Source organism: Notothenia rossii, assembly GCF_949606895.1.
Source record: "Notothenia rossii genome assembly, chromosome: 1".
Lineage (NCBI taxonomy): Eukaryota > Metazoa > Chordata > Actinopteri > Perciformes > Nototheniidae > Notothenia > Notothenia rossii.
In genome coordinates, this window is record NC_136912.1 from 38,310,109 (window position 1) to 38,327,616 (window position 17,508).

At 37.2% G+C, this 17,508-nt stretch overlaps 1 protein-coding gene and 1 long non-coding RNA gene across 2 annotated transcripts in view; one reads left to right on the top strand and one right to left on the bottom strand.

Annotated features, from left to right (window-relative positions):
* The window catches only part of LOC307022155, a 112,405-nt gene that overhangs the window by 66,467 nt on the left and 28,430 nt on the right, over positions 1-17,508 (bottom strand). The window lies entirely within an intron of this gene.
* Positions 3,673-6,931, top strand: LOC307025377 (uncharacterized protein). Its single transcript, XM_079660009.1, has 3 exons — positions 3,673-4,048; positions 4,771-4,863; positions 5,865-6,931. The coding sequence occupies exons 1-3, from the start codon at positions 4,022-4,024 to the stop codon at positions 6,171-6,173; spliced, it is 429 nt and encodes a 142-aa protein (XP_079516135.1). The 5' UTR covers positions 3,673-4,021; the 3' UTR covers positions 6,174-6,931.

Below are 17,508 nucleotides of genomic sequence, written 5' to 3' on the forward strand. Positions count from 1 at the left end.
AACACCAAAGTCTAGTAAATTACAAATATCTATAAATTGTACTTAAGTACAGTACTTGAATAAGTGTACTTAGTAACTTCCCACATTTGAAATCAGATATGACTTCAAGTCATTTGATAATTTCTTAGTATTTGATCCTTCAACTTGGCCTCAGGAAATGCAAGGACAAGGTTTGGAGAAAGCATATCGGAGGCTTAAAAAGAGACAGGGAGGTACATCTTCATCATCTTCATCATCTAGCATGCAAGAAGTGTAAATAGAGGACACTGAAGGAGACACTGAGGAGGACCACACTTCGTGTGGGGTGAGTATCAAACGCTGTCTCCTGGTACTCAACTGAGTAACTCACTAAAAAAGTTATGTGCACCCCAGCACCTTTCAAAACAAGGCAATTCAAAGTGCTTTACAAAAATGAAAGACATTAAGAAAATGGCCTTTAAAAACAGTCATTAAAAAGCAAAGATAATAACAATAAACATTAATATCACACACATCCTGGGCCTGTGTGGGAGGAAATAACTCTTTGTAACAGCATGTGACATTAGACGATATTTGTCATTCAGAAAGAGAAACCAAAACACCTATGAATTTAGATATACAAGCTGTGTTGCAATACACACATCAAAACAAAGCCGACCATTTTCACGCCACTACTACATCACTTACTGTAGATCCATTCGAGAAGGCCATGTCTTTTTTTCAATGTTCAATCACTTCATCTACAGTGAATAAAAGACATTCAGAAAACCACAGGAAAAAAAACAGCAGTTTTCACAATCTTGTGCAACTACCAAATGTGTATATTTGTATATTTGTTGCCCCCCCCCCCGTTATGGCTAGTCCCAAAAAACTCATCAAGAGTTCCTCTTAACACATACTATAATCGCTCCCATGGAAAGATTGACATTAACTATTAAAACCATGGTAAATATCAGGTTGTGTTTTTTCACAAATTTCTCTAATATTGTGAGGCATGCGGCACACATATTCCAGGAATGTTCCAGGATCTAGAGGGATATCGATCCCAAACATTTTCTAGATCTTGCTTCAAACCGACACCCAAAAAGGCACAATTTCAGGGCACAACCACATAAGATGACTTCATATACCACAGCTATGTTTACATGTTAAGTATGAAGAGCACATACAATGATATTTATGTGAATCTGTTAACAATCTCATTTTGTTTTTCAAATAGATTTTTTAGAACATGTAATATTATAGCCATGTATTGTTGAAAATATGGGATTATTAGACTAATGACATGATCTAAACAATTACAATGTTTGCCCTCTTTCCTTTAGTATTGCGGTTTTTGTCACTTTTCTTAATCATCCTTTGCACTGATTTGCTTAAGATGGATAGCCAGAGTGATTTATCTCACTCTAAGGCTCCGCCACAGATTTGTGTTGAATAAACCAAAAAGTCTCGATCATCCTTCAACCCTTTAACTTGCAGATGTCAGGGGGAAAAAGGGTGCTATACTGTTGTATTTGAGCAAGGCAGCCACAACACAAAGGCTGTGATTGCAACAGCAGCATGGAGGTGTTAAATGTGCATGTGAAGCTGTGCAGATCCAGACCACAGCAGTGGACTTTCTCTCAGTAAGAACATTTAAAGGGAAGATAAGTGGGACCTTTACTGCCACACAACACTATTTCCTGTGTTCTGTCTGTGGGAGGTTGATGGCATTTTCTGATCAATACCAGTGACTCAACAATTACTTTGCCAGGTGCTGAGACTTCAGGCTTTTCAAAAGCTTACTTTCTTTTAAAAGACACACTCATACTGGCATTTTCAATTGCTCATCAGGGTGCTGCTATTAGTGTCTACAATTTTAGCTACAGCAGGTAAGAAGCCTTATTCTTGAACTACATAAAGCATCAGATATGTGTTTGAAACTTTCAATACATTGACTTTGATCGAGTTCTTTACATTTATGTTGTGAGGTCTGTTGGCAGTAGGGTATAATACCATAACACATCCAGTAACACGGTTCTACTTCTTATGGTAAGGAAGTTGACATTTAGAAATGACATTTTGACAATGGTAGCATAGGTTCTTATCCCTAAAAGTACAACATTTGGGCACCAGACAGAAGAATACTTAACCTGTTAAGCCCCAAGCCTGTTTTTCAGGTCTCAGGCTCGAAAATGAAATTTCCAGAACAAATGACCATAACTACACTTCTAAAAGGGGAACATTAATAAAAAAAAATTCTCAAAGTAATGATAAACCTGTGAATTGGATGTAGAAAAGTCAGAATCAATATAGATTTTTTTTTTTATTTTAAAGAAAATTCAGATTGAACATAGTAAAAAAATGTAAATGATAGTGTCCTTCCAAAAATTATTTTTGACTTATAGTGAAAACTACCCTTGGATGATGGGTTAGTACAGGGGTTCCCAAACGTTGCCATGCCAAGGACCCCCATATAGCATTATCGTCTGGCGGGGACCCCCCTGTTGCAATTTTTCTTTTTTTAAATGAGTACATTATGATGGAAAATATGAAAAATGTATCATACAGCTTAATACATTTTCTTAATATACATTTGTATTCATAATTAATAATCAGTTATTCTTCTAAAAAATGTTTGTATGTAATTTTTGTTTGTCATTCATTACATTCATTATGTATTCTGTTATAAACATTCTTAACACAATATTAAACAGTAATATCAACAGTAAACATATTTTTAAAGCATTTTTAAAGAGATTTCTGTCTTTATAATATTATATAATTTTGAACAGTAATATGAACAATTAACATATTTTTGGCATTTTTGAAAGCTACTTATGCCTTAATAATATTATATATAATATTCAACAGTAATATTAACAATAAACATATTGATATATATATATAAACATGCTACATCCGTGCTCTCATCCAGCTGCAGAGCGAAACATTCACCAGCTCTCACTTGCTCCAAAAGCTGAGCAGATACTCAGTTTCAGAATTATAACCACTAAATCCCACTTGTATGTATTGAACACTCCATGCTATACAAATATTGTTAAGCAAACTTTTTCAGAATATCACCCACTAGATCTATTAGCAATTCAGAGAAAATGTCAGTTGAGAATATGTTTACCCAGTTGGGTTGTCTGTTACAAGCTGATTAATTAAAAGCATGTTTCTAAATCCCGGAGACTATGTTGTGATCAGTCAACAGGACTATTTAAGAGAGTTTGAGGGAAGAGGTCTTAAATTGTCAACGTGTCCTTGTCCCAGCCAAGGGAGGGATTAAGCCGGGGGATCAGGGAGTGTGTCTGTGCATGAATCAAAGCCTTGTTCAAATACAGGCGCACTGTTCTGATTTCAAATGAGAATACTTTGATAGTATAATGCACATCCCTTTGTTGTAGTTTTCCAAGGACCTTGATGAAAAAGCTAGCCGTCACCACACTCATAAAAACGATTCAAGCCCTTCTTAGACTTGACACAATATACAAATGTTCGCTTTATTAAATATTTTTTATTAAGAAATAAACCTAAGTATAGTTCATTAGTGTAACACAAATTAGTTTAATCAATTCACTTATTAAATGTATTTAGGACAGATCAACTCAAAATGAATTGTTTTCATCTGGGGACCGCCCCTTTGCACATCCCCTTTGCGCATGCGCATATCCGTTCTGTCTTTTGCCTCCTTTTCTCTGACACTGACTGTGGAAACTGACTGGGGAAAGTCTATTCTTTGCTAAGTATTTTAGTAGTTTTTTAGAAGTCTCTAGTAGTTTAGAACATACCCTGTTTCCAAGTAATGCCTTTTCATACAGTAATATCGACAAGAATATTTGAAACCACCGTGTTATATTTTGCTCCGTTTTTAGTTGTAAACGGCAAGCTAACTATGGCTAGCCAGATAACTGGTAGCTAGAAGCTAGCTTGCTACATGTGGGTAGCATTGAATACCTGCTGGATAATGTAGATCAGTGGATTGTATTATATTAGATTTAATGTTATTTTCATTGAACACAGTACACCAAAATTGAGTTTATATCCAACCAAAAAAATGCAAAGAGTAATTAAAGTGCATGAGGTAAGCGCCACCATTTTCTATCATAAAGCTTTGCAGGTCTGTCCATCTCTTCTGGCCTTAGTGCAGGCAGGCAGAGGAGGACTGTAGGAGTTCAGTTGAGTTTAGGCACTGGTCTTTTTTTTACTGCCAAATATTTAATCTAAATAATGAGATAATATATGTGCTGAGTCTTTTATGGGTAACCTCACTCACAAGCAGGCACCCACAATTGTGCAGAAACGTAGGCCTAAGTTACTTATTTGATTCCATTTGACTTCTCAGAGTAGTTTTAATGCTGCATACTTTTTGCTCGTACTTGAGGTAAACCTTTAGAAAAAGAGTCATCACTTTGAATTTGTTAGATTTGGGTTATTCTCCCGCAGTCCCCTTATATCGTCTCCACACTCAACACAATGGCTAATGCTAAAGCTAACGCAGAACTCCCGTCAACTTGTAATAAAGCTAAAGAGACAGGAGCTAATTTATACAGAAGTATTTACAGCGTTGGCCTACAGTGCAGCGGGCTCAAGTAAGTGTGTCTTCTGTTCTGTGAACATTTTAATAATGGTCGCAAACGGTTTAACGTGCTGCGGCAGAGCCCCCCCCCCCCAATTTTTTTTCCGTCAGATACCATGTCCTGCTTAGGGACATTTCGACTGATTTGACCTTTCTGGTCTTCAAACAACCGCTCTGTCGCACCCACATTAACTAAATTCTGTCCTGATTTGTCGACCCTGCTTTAGTGTGACAACATCAACACCAGGAGGGAGTGCATCCTGAGAAGCCTTGTAATATACCTAACTGAAGGTCCAGACTCGTTCTTCAAGGAGTATCTGGTAAGTTTATACAATATTTTCCCATGTAGCGTTGAACATTGTTACCCTAATTTATTAATACCATGGCATGTATTTATAATGAGAACATCCTATGGCACACCACCATTCATACCCAAGGCTAGATGTCTATAATGTCAACTTCTCGCTTGTGTGTATTACTTAAGTATCTAACCTGTGTATCCTTGTGACTATTATTATTTTTGTTGTTTTGTTTCCCATTGTAAAGGTCCTTAGGTCTCTTGAAAGGCGCTATAAAAATTAAAAATATTATTATCAATAAATAAATGAAAAAATAAATACAGGAATAAATAAGGAAATAAATAAATAAATATGGATATTAATGAATAAATAAATGTATACATTAATTCAGGGATAAATAATAAATAAATGCTGAAATAAATACATTTAAGAATAAATAAATGTAGAAATAAGTAGGTAAATGCATAAATAAATAAATATGGCAATAAATAAACGTATCAATTAATACAGAAATGAATAAATACATGCTGAAATAAATAAATTCTAGAATAAATACATATTGAAATACATATAGAAATAAGTAGGTGAATGGATTAATAAATACAGAAATACATGTTTAAATTATTACAGGAGTAAATAAATAAAATAATAAATAGATCCTGAAATAAATACATGAATAAAATAATAAATATAGAAATGAATAGGTAAATGTATGAATAAATAAGTAAAAGTTGATAAGCAAACAGGACATACATGGATAACTATCTTTATTAGATTTAATTTATTTCTACATTTTTGTACAACTATTTATTTCTGTATTTCAGGCTCTGTATGTTGATAAGGTTGGAGGTCCTTATCTCAGTTTAAAGCAGTATTGGTCAATTAGGCGAGCCAGACAGAAGCAAATCTGCTTCTCTAAACTGCAGTTGATGGTTTAAGAATGCTTATTTATATTTCATACACAGTTTTCTGTTTGTGGGGTTCAGCTTTTTACTTAACATACGTGTTTGCGTTGTTTTCAGGCCTCCGCCGCTGACGATGCAGAGAGGGACATTTCCAACACAGTCATGGGGATTTACACGATCCGAAGAAACGGGGATGGGGGGCCAGAGGACGTGGGAATTGTTATCGAAGGCATTAAAGTCATGGAAAACGTAGGCAGCGTCATTGTGGGACTCATCATGCTCTTGGGGATCATTTATGCCCTTGATCTCAGCTACCCGGACAACCTGAAGTACACCTTTGAGTTTCTACAGAAGATCGTAATGAACTTGGATGGGCACAAGCTGAATGCAAAAATACAGCAGCTGAAAATCAAGCTGTTTGCATAAGAGGTGAACAAGTGTATTGTCAAGTTTCCTTAACAAATATTTAGCTTTTTTCTAATTGTAGGTTCAAAGCAAATGGCTACACTACACTTATTCAATTACCAAATATACTGTAGGGTTTGTGCAGTGCGCTCTTTTATATCAAAACCACCCAATGATATTCCCTGTTTGGAGAGCAGTGCAAAGCATCCACCTTTTTATAGTGTCTTTGTTGTTTGTGGCACTTGGAGATCTAGAATAGATGGGTGTTCATTTTTCACCAGTTTCGGCACTGTTACGGGAGTGCTATTTGCACCACTTTAAAAATGTTCTTTAAAAAAAATATTTTTACATCTTGCTCTGTGTTTTCAAGTAGAGCTAATATTGAGATGTGTATATAAATATTGATGTTGAATTGAGGATTACTGTCACCTTCCTCATCCATGATTGGCATTATTATTATTTTTCTGAGTTGCTTTTATCTCCTGCTCAGTCTGTTTATTGATATGTTTTATAAAAAAAGAAATGCAGACAGACAAATAACTCTGACAGAGAACTTTGACACTGTTTCCACAAGTAAAGTGAGGATTGGCTATCCACCTCAAGGTGTAATTGTTATCTGAGAATTTTCAATAAAAATATCTCAACTAGGTTTTGTCTCATGAGTGTCTTAATGGGGGAGAAAGTGAAAAATAATTATATTTTTACATTATTTATTTACCAATTAATTATATTAGTTTGAGTTGGACAAATGTAAATTCATTTAATTTACTTAACGTAATAATTTTATTTCAGCTTTATTTGATCAAAATGAGTTGGACTAACTCAATTCAATTTTATTAAATGGATGTTTTTAGTTTCAGTTGGGGCTACGAATATTTATTGGATGGAAATCCTGCCCACAATTGAATTGAGTTCATCCAATGAGTTATTTTTTTGAGTGCAGGCAACAACTGGAGTTAATGTAATATATAGATGTGTTGGAAATATAACTTCACAGATGATGAAGAAATAAAGCATTTTGCCTCTTTTCAATACATACATTTGATTAACAAACTAGGAAGGTACAACATGCATTACCTGCATACCTTATTTCCCACAGCACAATCAATAAAGTTTAATATTACACATTACTCTGGGACTGTGTTCTCACACACGTCTTACTCATGCTCTTGCTCCCGTAGAGTGAAACACTGCTTCTGCATTTAAATATAACACAATTGCAATGGTCAACTAGAAATTATAGAAAGTCAAGAAAAAGTTTTATCATTAGAATAGAATGTCTGGGTACGTTTTTTTTCCTTAGACCTACATTACATCTTTAATTACCGTTGGTGGTTATCATGGTACACTTGATGACTCTGTAGTGAACACCTTCACACATAAGATCTTGCTTAGAGAGGTGAACAGTGGACTTCATCATGAAAATAAAGCTGTGGGCTTCTAATTGGTGTTCTAATCATAAAACTGTAGGGTTAAGCCTGTGAGCCGTGAAATATGATCTATTTGCCATTATAAAATGATTCTCAATCGAAAAATCGTGTTTAGCGACAAATCAACTTCAAATGTTTTCTTATGATTGTTCTTGACAATTTGTTTGTGACAACTCCCCATTTTATATATTTTTGTTGGCCTGCCGCCTGATTGGTTATTGACGTCTGGTGATTAAAATGTCTGGTCTCAGTCTCATCTTCTTTTCTCTGCCTGTCACATCAGTTGATGCCTGAATGGTGGCTCCATCCTCCATACAAAATGAACTACAGCTTCTCCATCACTTAACCTCCGCTTTTAAGGCCATTACATGTAATTGCATGTGCATGGCATTCAATCCTATTTGATGGGACACCCAATTCAACCAACCTATGTACATCTATATGACTTACATTGAAATTATATTCCCTTATTTGACCTTATTTCCTCCACGGTTTAATCAATGACCAGCAGAATGACCTTACACATGCAGTATGGTTCTCCATGCATATTTTATTTTCCTTTTATTGATGATACCATACAATGAAGAATAACCATTAAACCCAAGCGTTAGTACTCCTATTGTATTGATCCTGGGCAATGTATCCACACTGAATGACTTTGTTAGTATTCTTAGAAAGTGTGTATCAGCAGAAAAAGAAATGTGTTGAAGGGGAAAGTAATTGTACAGAGACTGCAGGGTGCCTGCTGCTCTGCCATGATTCTCACTCGTTTATGAATCCCCAAAGGTGTAAAGGTTAAGAACTGTCATCAGATTAGCCATTGATTTCAATTAGTGCTGCCTGCTACTAAACAACCTTTGTCTGTGTGAGATCACTGACTTGTATTGATCCTCAGGCTTGTTCCATTCCATTTGATTGCCACTGTCAGTTCTGCAACCCGATTACCAATCCTTCTCCATTGTTCCCTGCATGTTGCCCAGTTGTGACGCTACCTCTGGTAAGATTCCTGAGAACAGAAACTTTACCCCGTGAAAGGCTGCTGATAAGGTGGGGCTATGCACCCTTTTATGCAGTTCTCAGAAAGGTCAAATGGTGATGCTACTTCTCAGGCATACAAATGGGCCGAGGAATGGTTTAATTGCAAGTATCGACTGGTTACTAAGAAATAACACACACAGTTTTTAAAAGCTACACTGAAATAATTTTGACAATTGAGATTGTGTCTTTAGCAGAAAAATGTAAAATATGCAAATTGTCTTTTTTGTCAAGATTTAGATCTAAAGCTTACCAGTGAAGGCAAAGGAAAACAGCTATCACAGCTTCTTTGTAATTCTGACTGTATTCATATTTTGCATACACACATGATTGATTGAGACGTTGATCTTCTTGCCAAAATCTAAGTAGTATTCACATTAGATAGAAGCAGGGAAACATTCATTAAACAACACAGCAATAAGACAGCTAACTTAGTCGTGACGCTTCTGATCAACGCTTCAAATGATGAATGTTACGTACCAATGACACAAACACTTTATCAAGAAACTTTCACTATTACTTCTCAACCAACAACTATAAATGATAACAAAATGGATCCATCTCACGGAATAAGGTTAACCCTGATAGATCATCCACAAGAAAAACACTGGACGCTGCACTAGGTCAGAAACCAGAGGAGACTGTGAAGTCCACCGAAGACGGACCACTTTTGGACAAAATGTACTCTCCATTAATAGACCCCAAGCCTGTTTTTCAGGTCTCAGGCTCGAAAATGACATTTCTAGAACAAATGACCATAACTACACTTCTAAAAGGGGAAAATTAATAATCTTTTTTCTCAAAGTAATGATAAACCTGTGAGTTGGATGTAGAAAAGTCAGAATCAATATAGATGTTTTTTTATTTTAAAGAAAATTCAGATTGAACATAGTAAAAAACTGTAAATGATAGTTTCCGTCCAAAGTTATTTTTTTACTTATAGTGAAAACTACCCTTGGATGATGGGTTAGTAGACTAAAAGCTTTAGGAATCCAAAGTACAACATATAATAAGTACCCTGTATCAAGATTGATGTAAAACAAGTGACATTTGACCTTTTTAGAGAGATTTAGCAAAAAGAAAACACTTCTGGGGTCATTTGGGTGGATTTTCCTTATCTCTGGCCCCCCTTGGTCGATTTTGACGAATGAAATCTCTTTAAAACCGCTAAAGCCAATGGAATCGTAGGGGAGTTTTCACATAGACACCAACGTTAACACAAAAAGGCGGAGGCTTTGTGCATGTAGTTTTGCATGAGAGTGAAGCTATCTCTTGCTCTGACATCTTGAAATGGAAAAGCAGGTTTATAGTTTATGGATTATCAGAAATCATTTCAAAGGGACACGGACACATTGGATTAACCTATGGATTAACTTCAGCAGCGTGTTTATCGTTTTAATGCCATTGAAGACCAGTTTTGACCAGACAACGACCAAGGTAGGCCATGTTAGCGTTTTTACCTAGCGCCACATGTTTTGATATCTGTTTTTGTTTATAAAGTATTGAGTTCTTATCATAGAGTGGTAATGTATGTACCAAATTATTCTGTGTCATCTCACGATGCGAATCGATGGGTTGGATGTGCAGAAAAGATAAATAATAAGGGTTTTATGAGTGATTTTCTGTGGAGTAATCTGTTAGCATTTTTCGCTCGTTGCTAATTCAGAGCCTTTCAGTTAGCATTGTGGGGTTTTTATGAAATAAATAAAAAAAGATCAGTTAGCTGAGTTTCTTCCCGTTACATGGACATAAAACATTCATAGTTTATTACATCTTAAGAAGCCCTCAGACACTTTTGCTTGCAGATGTTTTGATTTCGGCCCCTTCGGCGGGTCCGTGGGGTTTAGCAGCTCTTTCTTTCTTTCCAGCCTCCCAACTGAGATACGGGATTGTCCCACTCAATAGTTTTAACGGTCAACTCAAAGAATGGTTGAGAAACAAACATGCAATCACCGCTAAATGCACTTTTATACAGGGGTATCTACTCTTGCACTTTATGTAGCTCTTTTATCTTCTCTTGCACTTTATACGTCGTAGCTGCTACATTGTACTGCCATGCGGTAAATACTTGTATATGCTGCTCATGCTCTTTCTGTATATCGTGTTAAGAAACACAAATCTATGGAACCACTAATACATTTTCCAGATCAAACATATATTTTTTAAAGACAACACAATATCCAAAACTGAAAAGTCATTACTTTTAAAACCAAGCTCAAAATGTACTTTATTCAGCAGCTATACCTAAAATCAATATTAACACATTAGGAAACATTTAAAATTCCGTAGGAAAGAGGAGAATAAATAGTCAAAAGCACCTCTCTTAAATGAACAAAGAATCAACATAGACAATATCCATCCCTATTGGGAGAAAGATTTATCCTTATCACTTTTTGACCCCTTGACTAAATCTGCCCCAACACATTCTCAATATATAAACCCAACCTTCAACTCATATATTACAAGGTCACAATAGAATACAATGCACCAAATAAGCCTGTCAACTGCAGACTCGACACACAATTACATCAATGCAATGTAGTACTGCCCACCATTCTATAACTATAGTTTCTTATATTGAACTACAGGATCCCATTATCTGCATCACTCTGCTTATTAGGCACATGCACTTCAATCACAGCTCCCAACCACATCTTAAGAAAGTATTTTAATTGTCGTCAAGGACATCATGCTTCTAACCAGAAAAAGCAAACATTCTGAAACACAAGCAATAGAACATTTAAATTCACAAACTGTCAAACATTTCAGTTGATTGTGTAGTCATAACTTTAAGTAAAAATGATCCAACACTCATTCCCTCTGACACACCAACAATTTATTTTTGATTTGTTTTCCAGCGTTACAGCTTGGAAAACAATAAGTTTCCATTCATTTATATCCTCCTTTTATTTTTCCTCTTCTACCCTGTTCAAAGTGACCCCCCCCCCCACACCAAAGCCCTATGACTTTATTACTAGTTTGTTGCCGTGTCATGTCGTCCTGTCACCTCACCCAATGTATTAAGCTCTATCATGCCCTTTCTTGTCTCAACTGGAGATAAGAAAATCAATGGGAGTATGGTATTCTATAATAAACACATGCAATGTATTGCTAATCAGCAGAAGCTTTGCCACTTCAGACCACAGGATTACAATTTGTATCAACGCCCTGACTCAAAATCACATCTTTCAAAACATCATCATCCATTGCGAAGTTCAATGAAACACAAAGAGGCAATTACTTCAAATACTCATTAGTTGGAACTTTGGGAAGTACAGGAGTTCTTAAAAGTATCAAATGACTTTATTGATTCCTTTAGAACAGAATTAAATAAATTAAACACAGCACTTGGGGAGTCCTCTGCACATTTGAAGGAAAACAAATATTATTAAAATGGGCCCACTTTGAAATAAATAAAACATATAGCTGCACCCTAAAAATAGTTAAAGGTAGAGTAGGTAAGAATGGAGAAACCAGCTCGAGTGCGCTAGAATTTGAAAATACACAACCGGAAAAAATATGCCTGTTCCTTCAGACTTCCTCACAGAGCCCCTCCTCCAACACACACGAACGCGCACATGACCAATGAGGCCACGAGATAAATTTGTGCACAGATGGAAGGCTGACAGGCTGACAGGCAGGTAGGCCATCCAGTTATTTTAGCCGGGCCGGCTCAGATGATTGGTCGTGCTTTTTACAGCGCTACGGCTTCCAGAGATTAATTTTTGTATGTATTTATTGTCAAAGCATTTAATATATTCATTGCTATCGGGATGTTAAGAGCATTCCATGGAATATAACAAAAAGTGTGTTCTGAAATAAATTACATACCCCATTGAATTATGACTGAAGATCGTCAGCTGTCTTCCTCTCCGTGTTGTTGTTCCTGTTGTTCCTCGATACGTAAAGGCTGCAGTGCAGCACCTTTGACAACTTCTCTCTACATATCAAACATACCGGTAAACCAGCATCGTTTGCTGTGAAAGCATATAACTCTGTCCACACAGAATTCAATCCTGTGTTTCTCCTGTACTGTAATTTGATTTATCCATTCGCTCATCGAGCCGGGGGTAAGGTTATTCACCCGCAGGAAAAGGCGCTCGCGCGGGACCGTAGCAGGATGTGACGCATATTTTAGTTGACCTAATTAAAACCGTTTTGTTTTTTATTTATGTGTCACAGTATCACCTCAAAATACAAGATACGAAACATTTTCAACCATGCAACAAAATATAAATAGTCCTACAAATACTTTTATTTTATTTCCTTCTTATTTTTGTCTAAGCTCAAGGGAGCCAGAGCAGAGGGCTTAAAGGGCCGCATGCGGCCCGTGGGCCGCGGGTTGCCGACCCCTGCTTTAGAATGATACATACGAGTGTGTTTCCAAGAGAGGGCTTTGTGAGGAACAATGTTGCTCTTTAGCAACAAGAATCCCTTTAGAATGTTCTCTGTCTCTCAGTGCAAGACTATTGGACTACTTGAAAAGGCGGTTGCATTATCAATCATGTAAGGAGATCATGAATCATTTAGTCCATCTTGATTTAATTTAAAAAAAATGTCTAGTAGGGTTATATCGAGTGCCACTCAGGGACATTTCCAGGGTTTTTAATCTTGCTGGCACTGAGCCTCCATGCCCGCCGAGGAGGGGAGTTTGGGTGGAAAGAAAAAGATAACGTTAAAAGTTCCAGGAGCAACTCTTCTCCTGTGAAGAGATTTACAAACAAACCAGGATGCATATTCTTCTAAGATTTGAGATTATATAAACAATATTTGAACACTGGATTAACATTGAGACTTTTTATGGTAGGATCATTTGACTGCCATGTTGTGTATTTGTCTGGACATCCCAATAAAAAGACTGGAGCTTATGATTTAGCAAGAAAGACCCTGATCGTCTTTCGTGCTATCTCTTTCTAGAGTAACAGATATTACATTACCTTACATCATTCACTTACTGACTGTGATTCTGCTGTTTGGAGAGTTGGGTGCTCATGTTCTGGTGTCACAATGTTTTTGCAGGTATACATGCTGAAGTGAAGTTTGCATGAGAGAACACCTCAAGATACACACATGTTTGCCAAACACCATTCAATACAAGACATAAGGCTTACATTTATATCCTATAACAGTTTGTGAACCCAGGCTTCCCTACAACATGAGCTGTTCTATTCATTTGCATCACTATGAGCTACTTTACATGGGTGGAACTCATCCTCTATAGTTACATGTATCGCCTTCTAATGGATTTTAATGGAATCTTAGTCTTTATCAACAGTTAACTGTATACTGTATGCATGTAGACTCTGTAGGAAACGTGACAAGGTTTTAGTATTGGAAGTAGTGACCAATCACATTTGAGCGGCCTTTAGAAAGCAAAAAAGGCTGCAATGGCTATGTCAAATTAAGCTTTTTATTTGTTTATAGAGATGAAAGATTTAGTCTCAAATCCAACTCCATCCGTTGTCCGACTGTAAACGATGGAAGTCTTGGTCTAGATATGGTCAGACACTATTAGCTGGTATGGAATAGTCAGGTGACACTTACCCTCACATTTACATTAAGCCAATTTCGGGAGTTAACACAGCTCATTATCTGAAACAGCTATCTTTATTAATACATTAAGATCTGAATCTATAAAGTCTTACACCATGATCAATTAAAGCCATTTATAAAACGCTGATTAAAAGCATCTAACACAAAAAAAGTTGAAACTTTACGTGTATTGCATACTTACACTCTCAGAAGCAAACCCTCTGATTTATAGGGTTTTGACATTCCAAATAAATTGAGAGGAAGAGAAATGTTTTTCAAATTTACTGTGTCCAAGCTATTGTCCATCTCAGAGGGAGATCAATGGAGAGTTACTAATTGGCTTGTATTCTTTGACGTCTTCCTCTGACATTTAGCGTCAGCAAGTATTCTCTGCTCCGTTTATCCACGCTGAAATAATTGATGTATCCATGTCGCCTATTTAGCTGTCTTGCCAGTGGACACGTGAAAAGGAAACAATTCAATAATGAAATATGTGAAATCTACATATAAAAATAGCCACCCGGCCCTCAGTACTTTGCTGAGTGCTCATTTGCAGTAATTATTCATTAAAAGAAGGCTGGGTCAGCCAGCGTAGAAATCAATTACAATATGTTTTAGCCCCTGCTTTTGTTCAAGAACAGAAATACTACTAATGAGCTGGATGGATTCCATCTGACTCCGGTCAAGCCAAGGCTTAGCTTGCACTCTCTTTTTGTGCTGCTCTCTCCACATACATTCTCACAAACATGCACACACTAAACATTTCAAAGCTGCCAGGATTCAAAGCCATTTCACTGCGAGTTCCAAGGCAGAGGAACCCCCTGTAATTAAAATTGGGAGGGCTAATCAGGGTTTTGACTTTGGAAATGAACACAGACAGTGTAAGTCAGACATGCCACCCTACCTCCTCCTCTCTTTATAATTTAAAAAAGGCTTTCCCTTACCTACATTCTCATTAATAGAAACCAATCATCAGTACAAGGTTTTAATTAACCGTCTTTTGTCTTGAAACACACGCGCACAGTATTCTGAGGAAACCCTTCCAGTTGTGGCTGAGAAAAACTTTTACAGCTTTAGAGGACATTGTCAGTATGAATGTCCAGTCAGTTCCACCAAATCGATATCCTCCAAATGTTCATGCAACTAAAAAACAAGATGAATGTTTTCATCCATATTAAAGCCTTCTGAAAATATCCCTTTGGGGGAAAATAGTTCACCTATTGAACTCAGCTGGGGTCAGTGGTTAGTATTCCTGGTGATAGATTATAGGCTCTATCATCTTCCCCTTGAAAGGCAGGCGCACAGCGTGGTGGGGGGGGGCCACAGTATTAGATAAGGCATATCGCTGTTCGGAGTGGTAGCGCTAATTTGAATCAGCTTTTACACTTAAAAAGTTTGATTGAGTGTGGTCTGTGAGTTGGCTAATGAGGAGATTGGTAATGCAATTACTGCTGCTTCATGAATATGGAACATTTGGGCCTTTTATTATGCATCAGGATCAACAGGGCAGGCTTTTTATTCTATTACTTGTTCATTATTAACTTCCTATGACATCACCTCCCTATTAAAATGTTAACCTGACATTACTAAACACTGAAACCCATACAGCCTCCCAGAATGATGGATTGTTGAATGGTTAATTAAAGGTGCCAAAGATCTGTTACAGCAGGCAGAAACACTTTTCATATCATTGTTTGGTATCTAACGCAACCCCCATTCTATTCACCGTGAAGGCGTTCTTCAAAACTTAAAGGTAAGAAGTTGTAAGTAATTGATATACAAATTATAATTTTGTTGGTGACATTACCCTGAGTGAGAACAGTAAGATTCATCTGTACACCATACCTACTATATTAACAAAATTCACGCAGAATATATAATAAAAATACTCAATAAACATGTTTTCACCTGTATGAGTCATAGACTGTATATATAAATGGACGTAGTGTCCGTGACGTCACCCATAGGATTCTGCAGAGTTGCTGAGAAGCCCTTAGTAGGCGGAGTCGACCACTAACGGCTCGACAGTGACGTCAGAGTTCAACTCTCGCCTACTCCAGCCTGCTCCAAATAAGGGCAAAGAGGCGGAGTCGAGGCGGGACCTGCTGCCTCCGAACTGGAAGTAAACAGAGCTAGCTCAGGCTAAGAAGCTAAGCTAACATGAAATACATGCATACCAAGTTACTGCTAACAGTGTAGTTCCCCTATATAAACGTTAAATTCAAAATCAAATGAGACAATCTGCAAGAGAATTAGCTATATTTTGTTATTCTTAATGCTTGTCATTCACACGTTAAGAAAATAAGTACCGATACATAGCAGAACAATTGTGGCGATGTTCAGCTTAATAAGCCTTTTTTCAACATAATTTATTTAGCTAATAGCCTACTACAGCAGGCGAACCAAGTCTGCGTTTTGCTGCATTCCTTGATCTCCAGTTATAACGACGGACTCCATCGCCCGGACCTAACGGAGCCGCAGTGGGCTAGCTCCGGGACGCCGGCTGGAGCTAGCCCCCTGCGGCTCCGTTAGCTCCGGCGGCCACCACTGGGATAATTGGGTCCCCTATTAACATTTGCTCCCGTTTAGCATTATGGGCGTCATAGCCATAGACTATAAAAGTCTTATTCAAGGCTGAATCATAAACTAAAATGTATATGTATGTATAAAGGGTTACGTCCTTAGCTGGCTAATAAGTAAAAAGCTAAGCTACCAAGCACACAAAAACCTGTGAACGGGACATGTATAATATTATCATTTTATACTTCTTGGAAGTTCTGTTAGAACATTCAAGCGCACAGCACAACATTTTAATTGTCTGGTAGTATTTGTAACAATTTTCCCTAAAAGGCACAATCACCACGAACACGGCTAAAGCTAAAGGATCAAGTACAGTACTATGACTAACTAACGTTGTAGCCTCTATGGTTGTAGCCTAGCAGATGTGGACAAGTTGCTGTTAGCTGACAGTGAGGCATGTACATGTCCATCAAAGTGACCATGCCCTAATTTATGCAAAACGTTAAGACCTAATACAAATAAAAGGGTCGTGTTAGAAAAAAATTCCCTCACAGATTCATAATCATGAAGGTGGAATCTAACTATATCGATAATAATATTTATTGCATCCATGGGTAGAAACATGTTTTTTTCTGCTGTAAAGTTGGGCATTTCAACATGGGGGTTTATGGAAATTGCTCCTTTCTGCAGTCAGTCCCTAGCGGCCCATGTATGAACTGCAGTGTGTTGCACTTCCGTATTGGCGTCCCGGATGTTCCCCAGAGTTTGCCGCTTGGTATGAGTAGACCTTAATATGCTCCACATACCGCTCATATTCATTTGACAACCTAAAATTACAA

Bases quoted from the DNA above. Each gene is read 5' to 3' on its own strand.
- LOC307025377 (XM_079660009.1), top strand. From the start codon at position 4,022: ATGCAAAGAGTAATTAAAGTGCATGAG. The intron at 4,049-4,770 runs GTAAGCGCCACC...ACCCTGCTTTAG, and splicing joins GAGTAATTAAAGTGCATGAG to TGTGACAACATCAACACCAG. The intron at 4,864-5,864 runs GTAAGTTTATAC...CGTTGTTTTCAG, and splicing joins CGTTCTTCAAGGAGTATCTG to GCCTCCGCCGCTGACGATGC.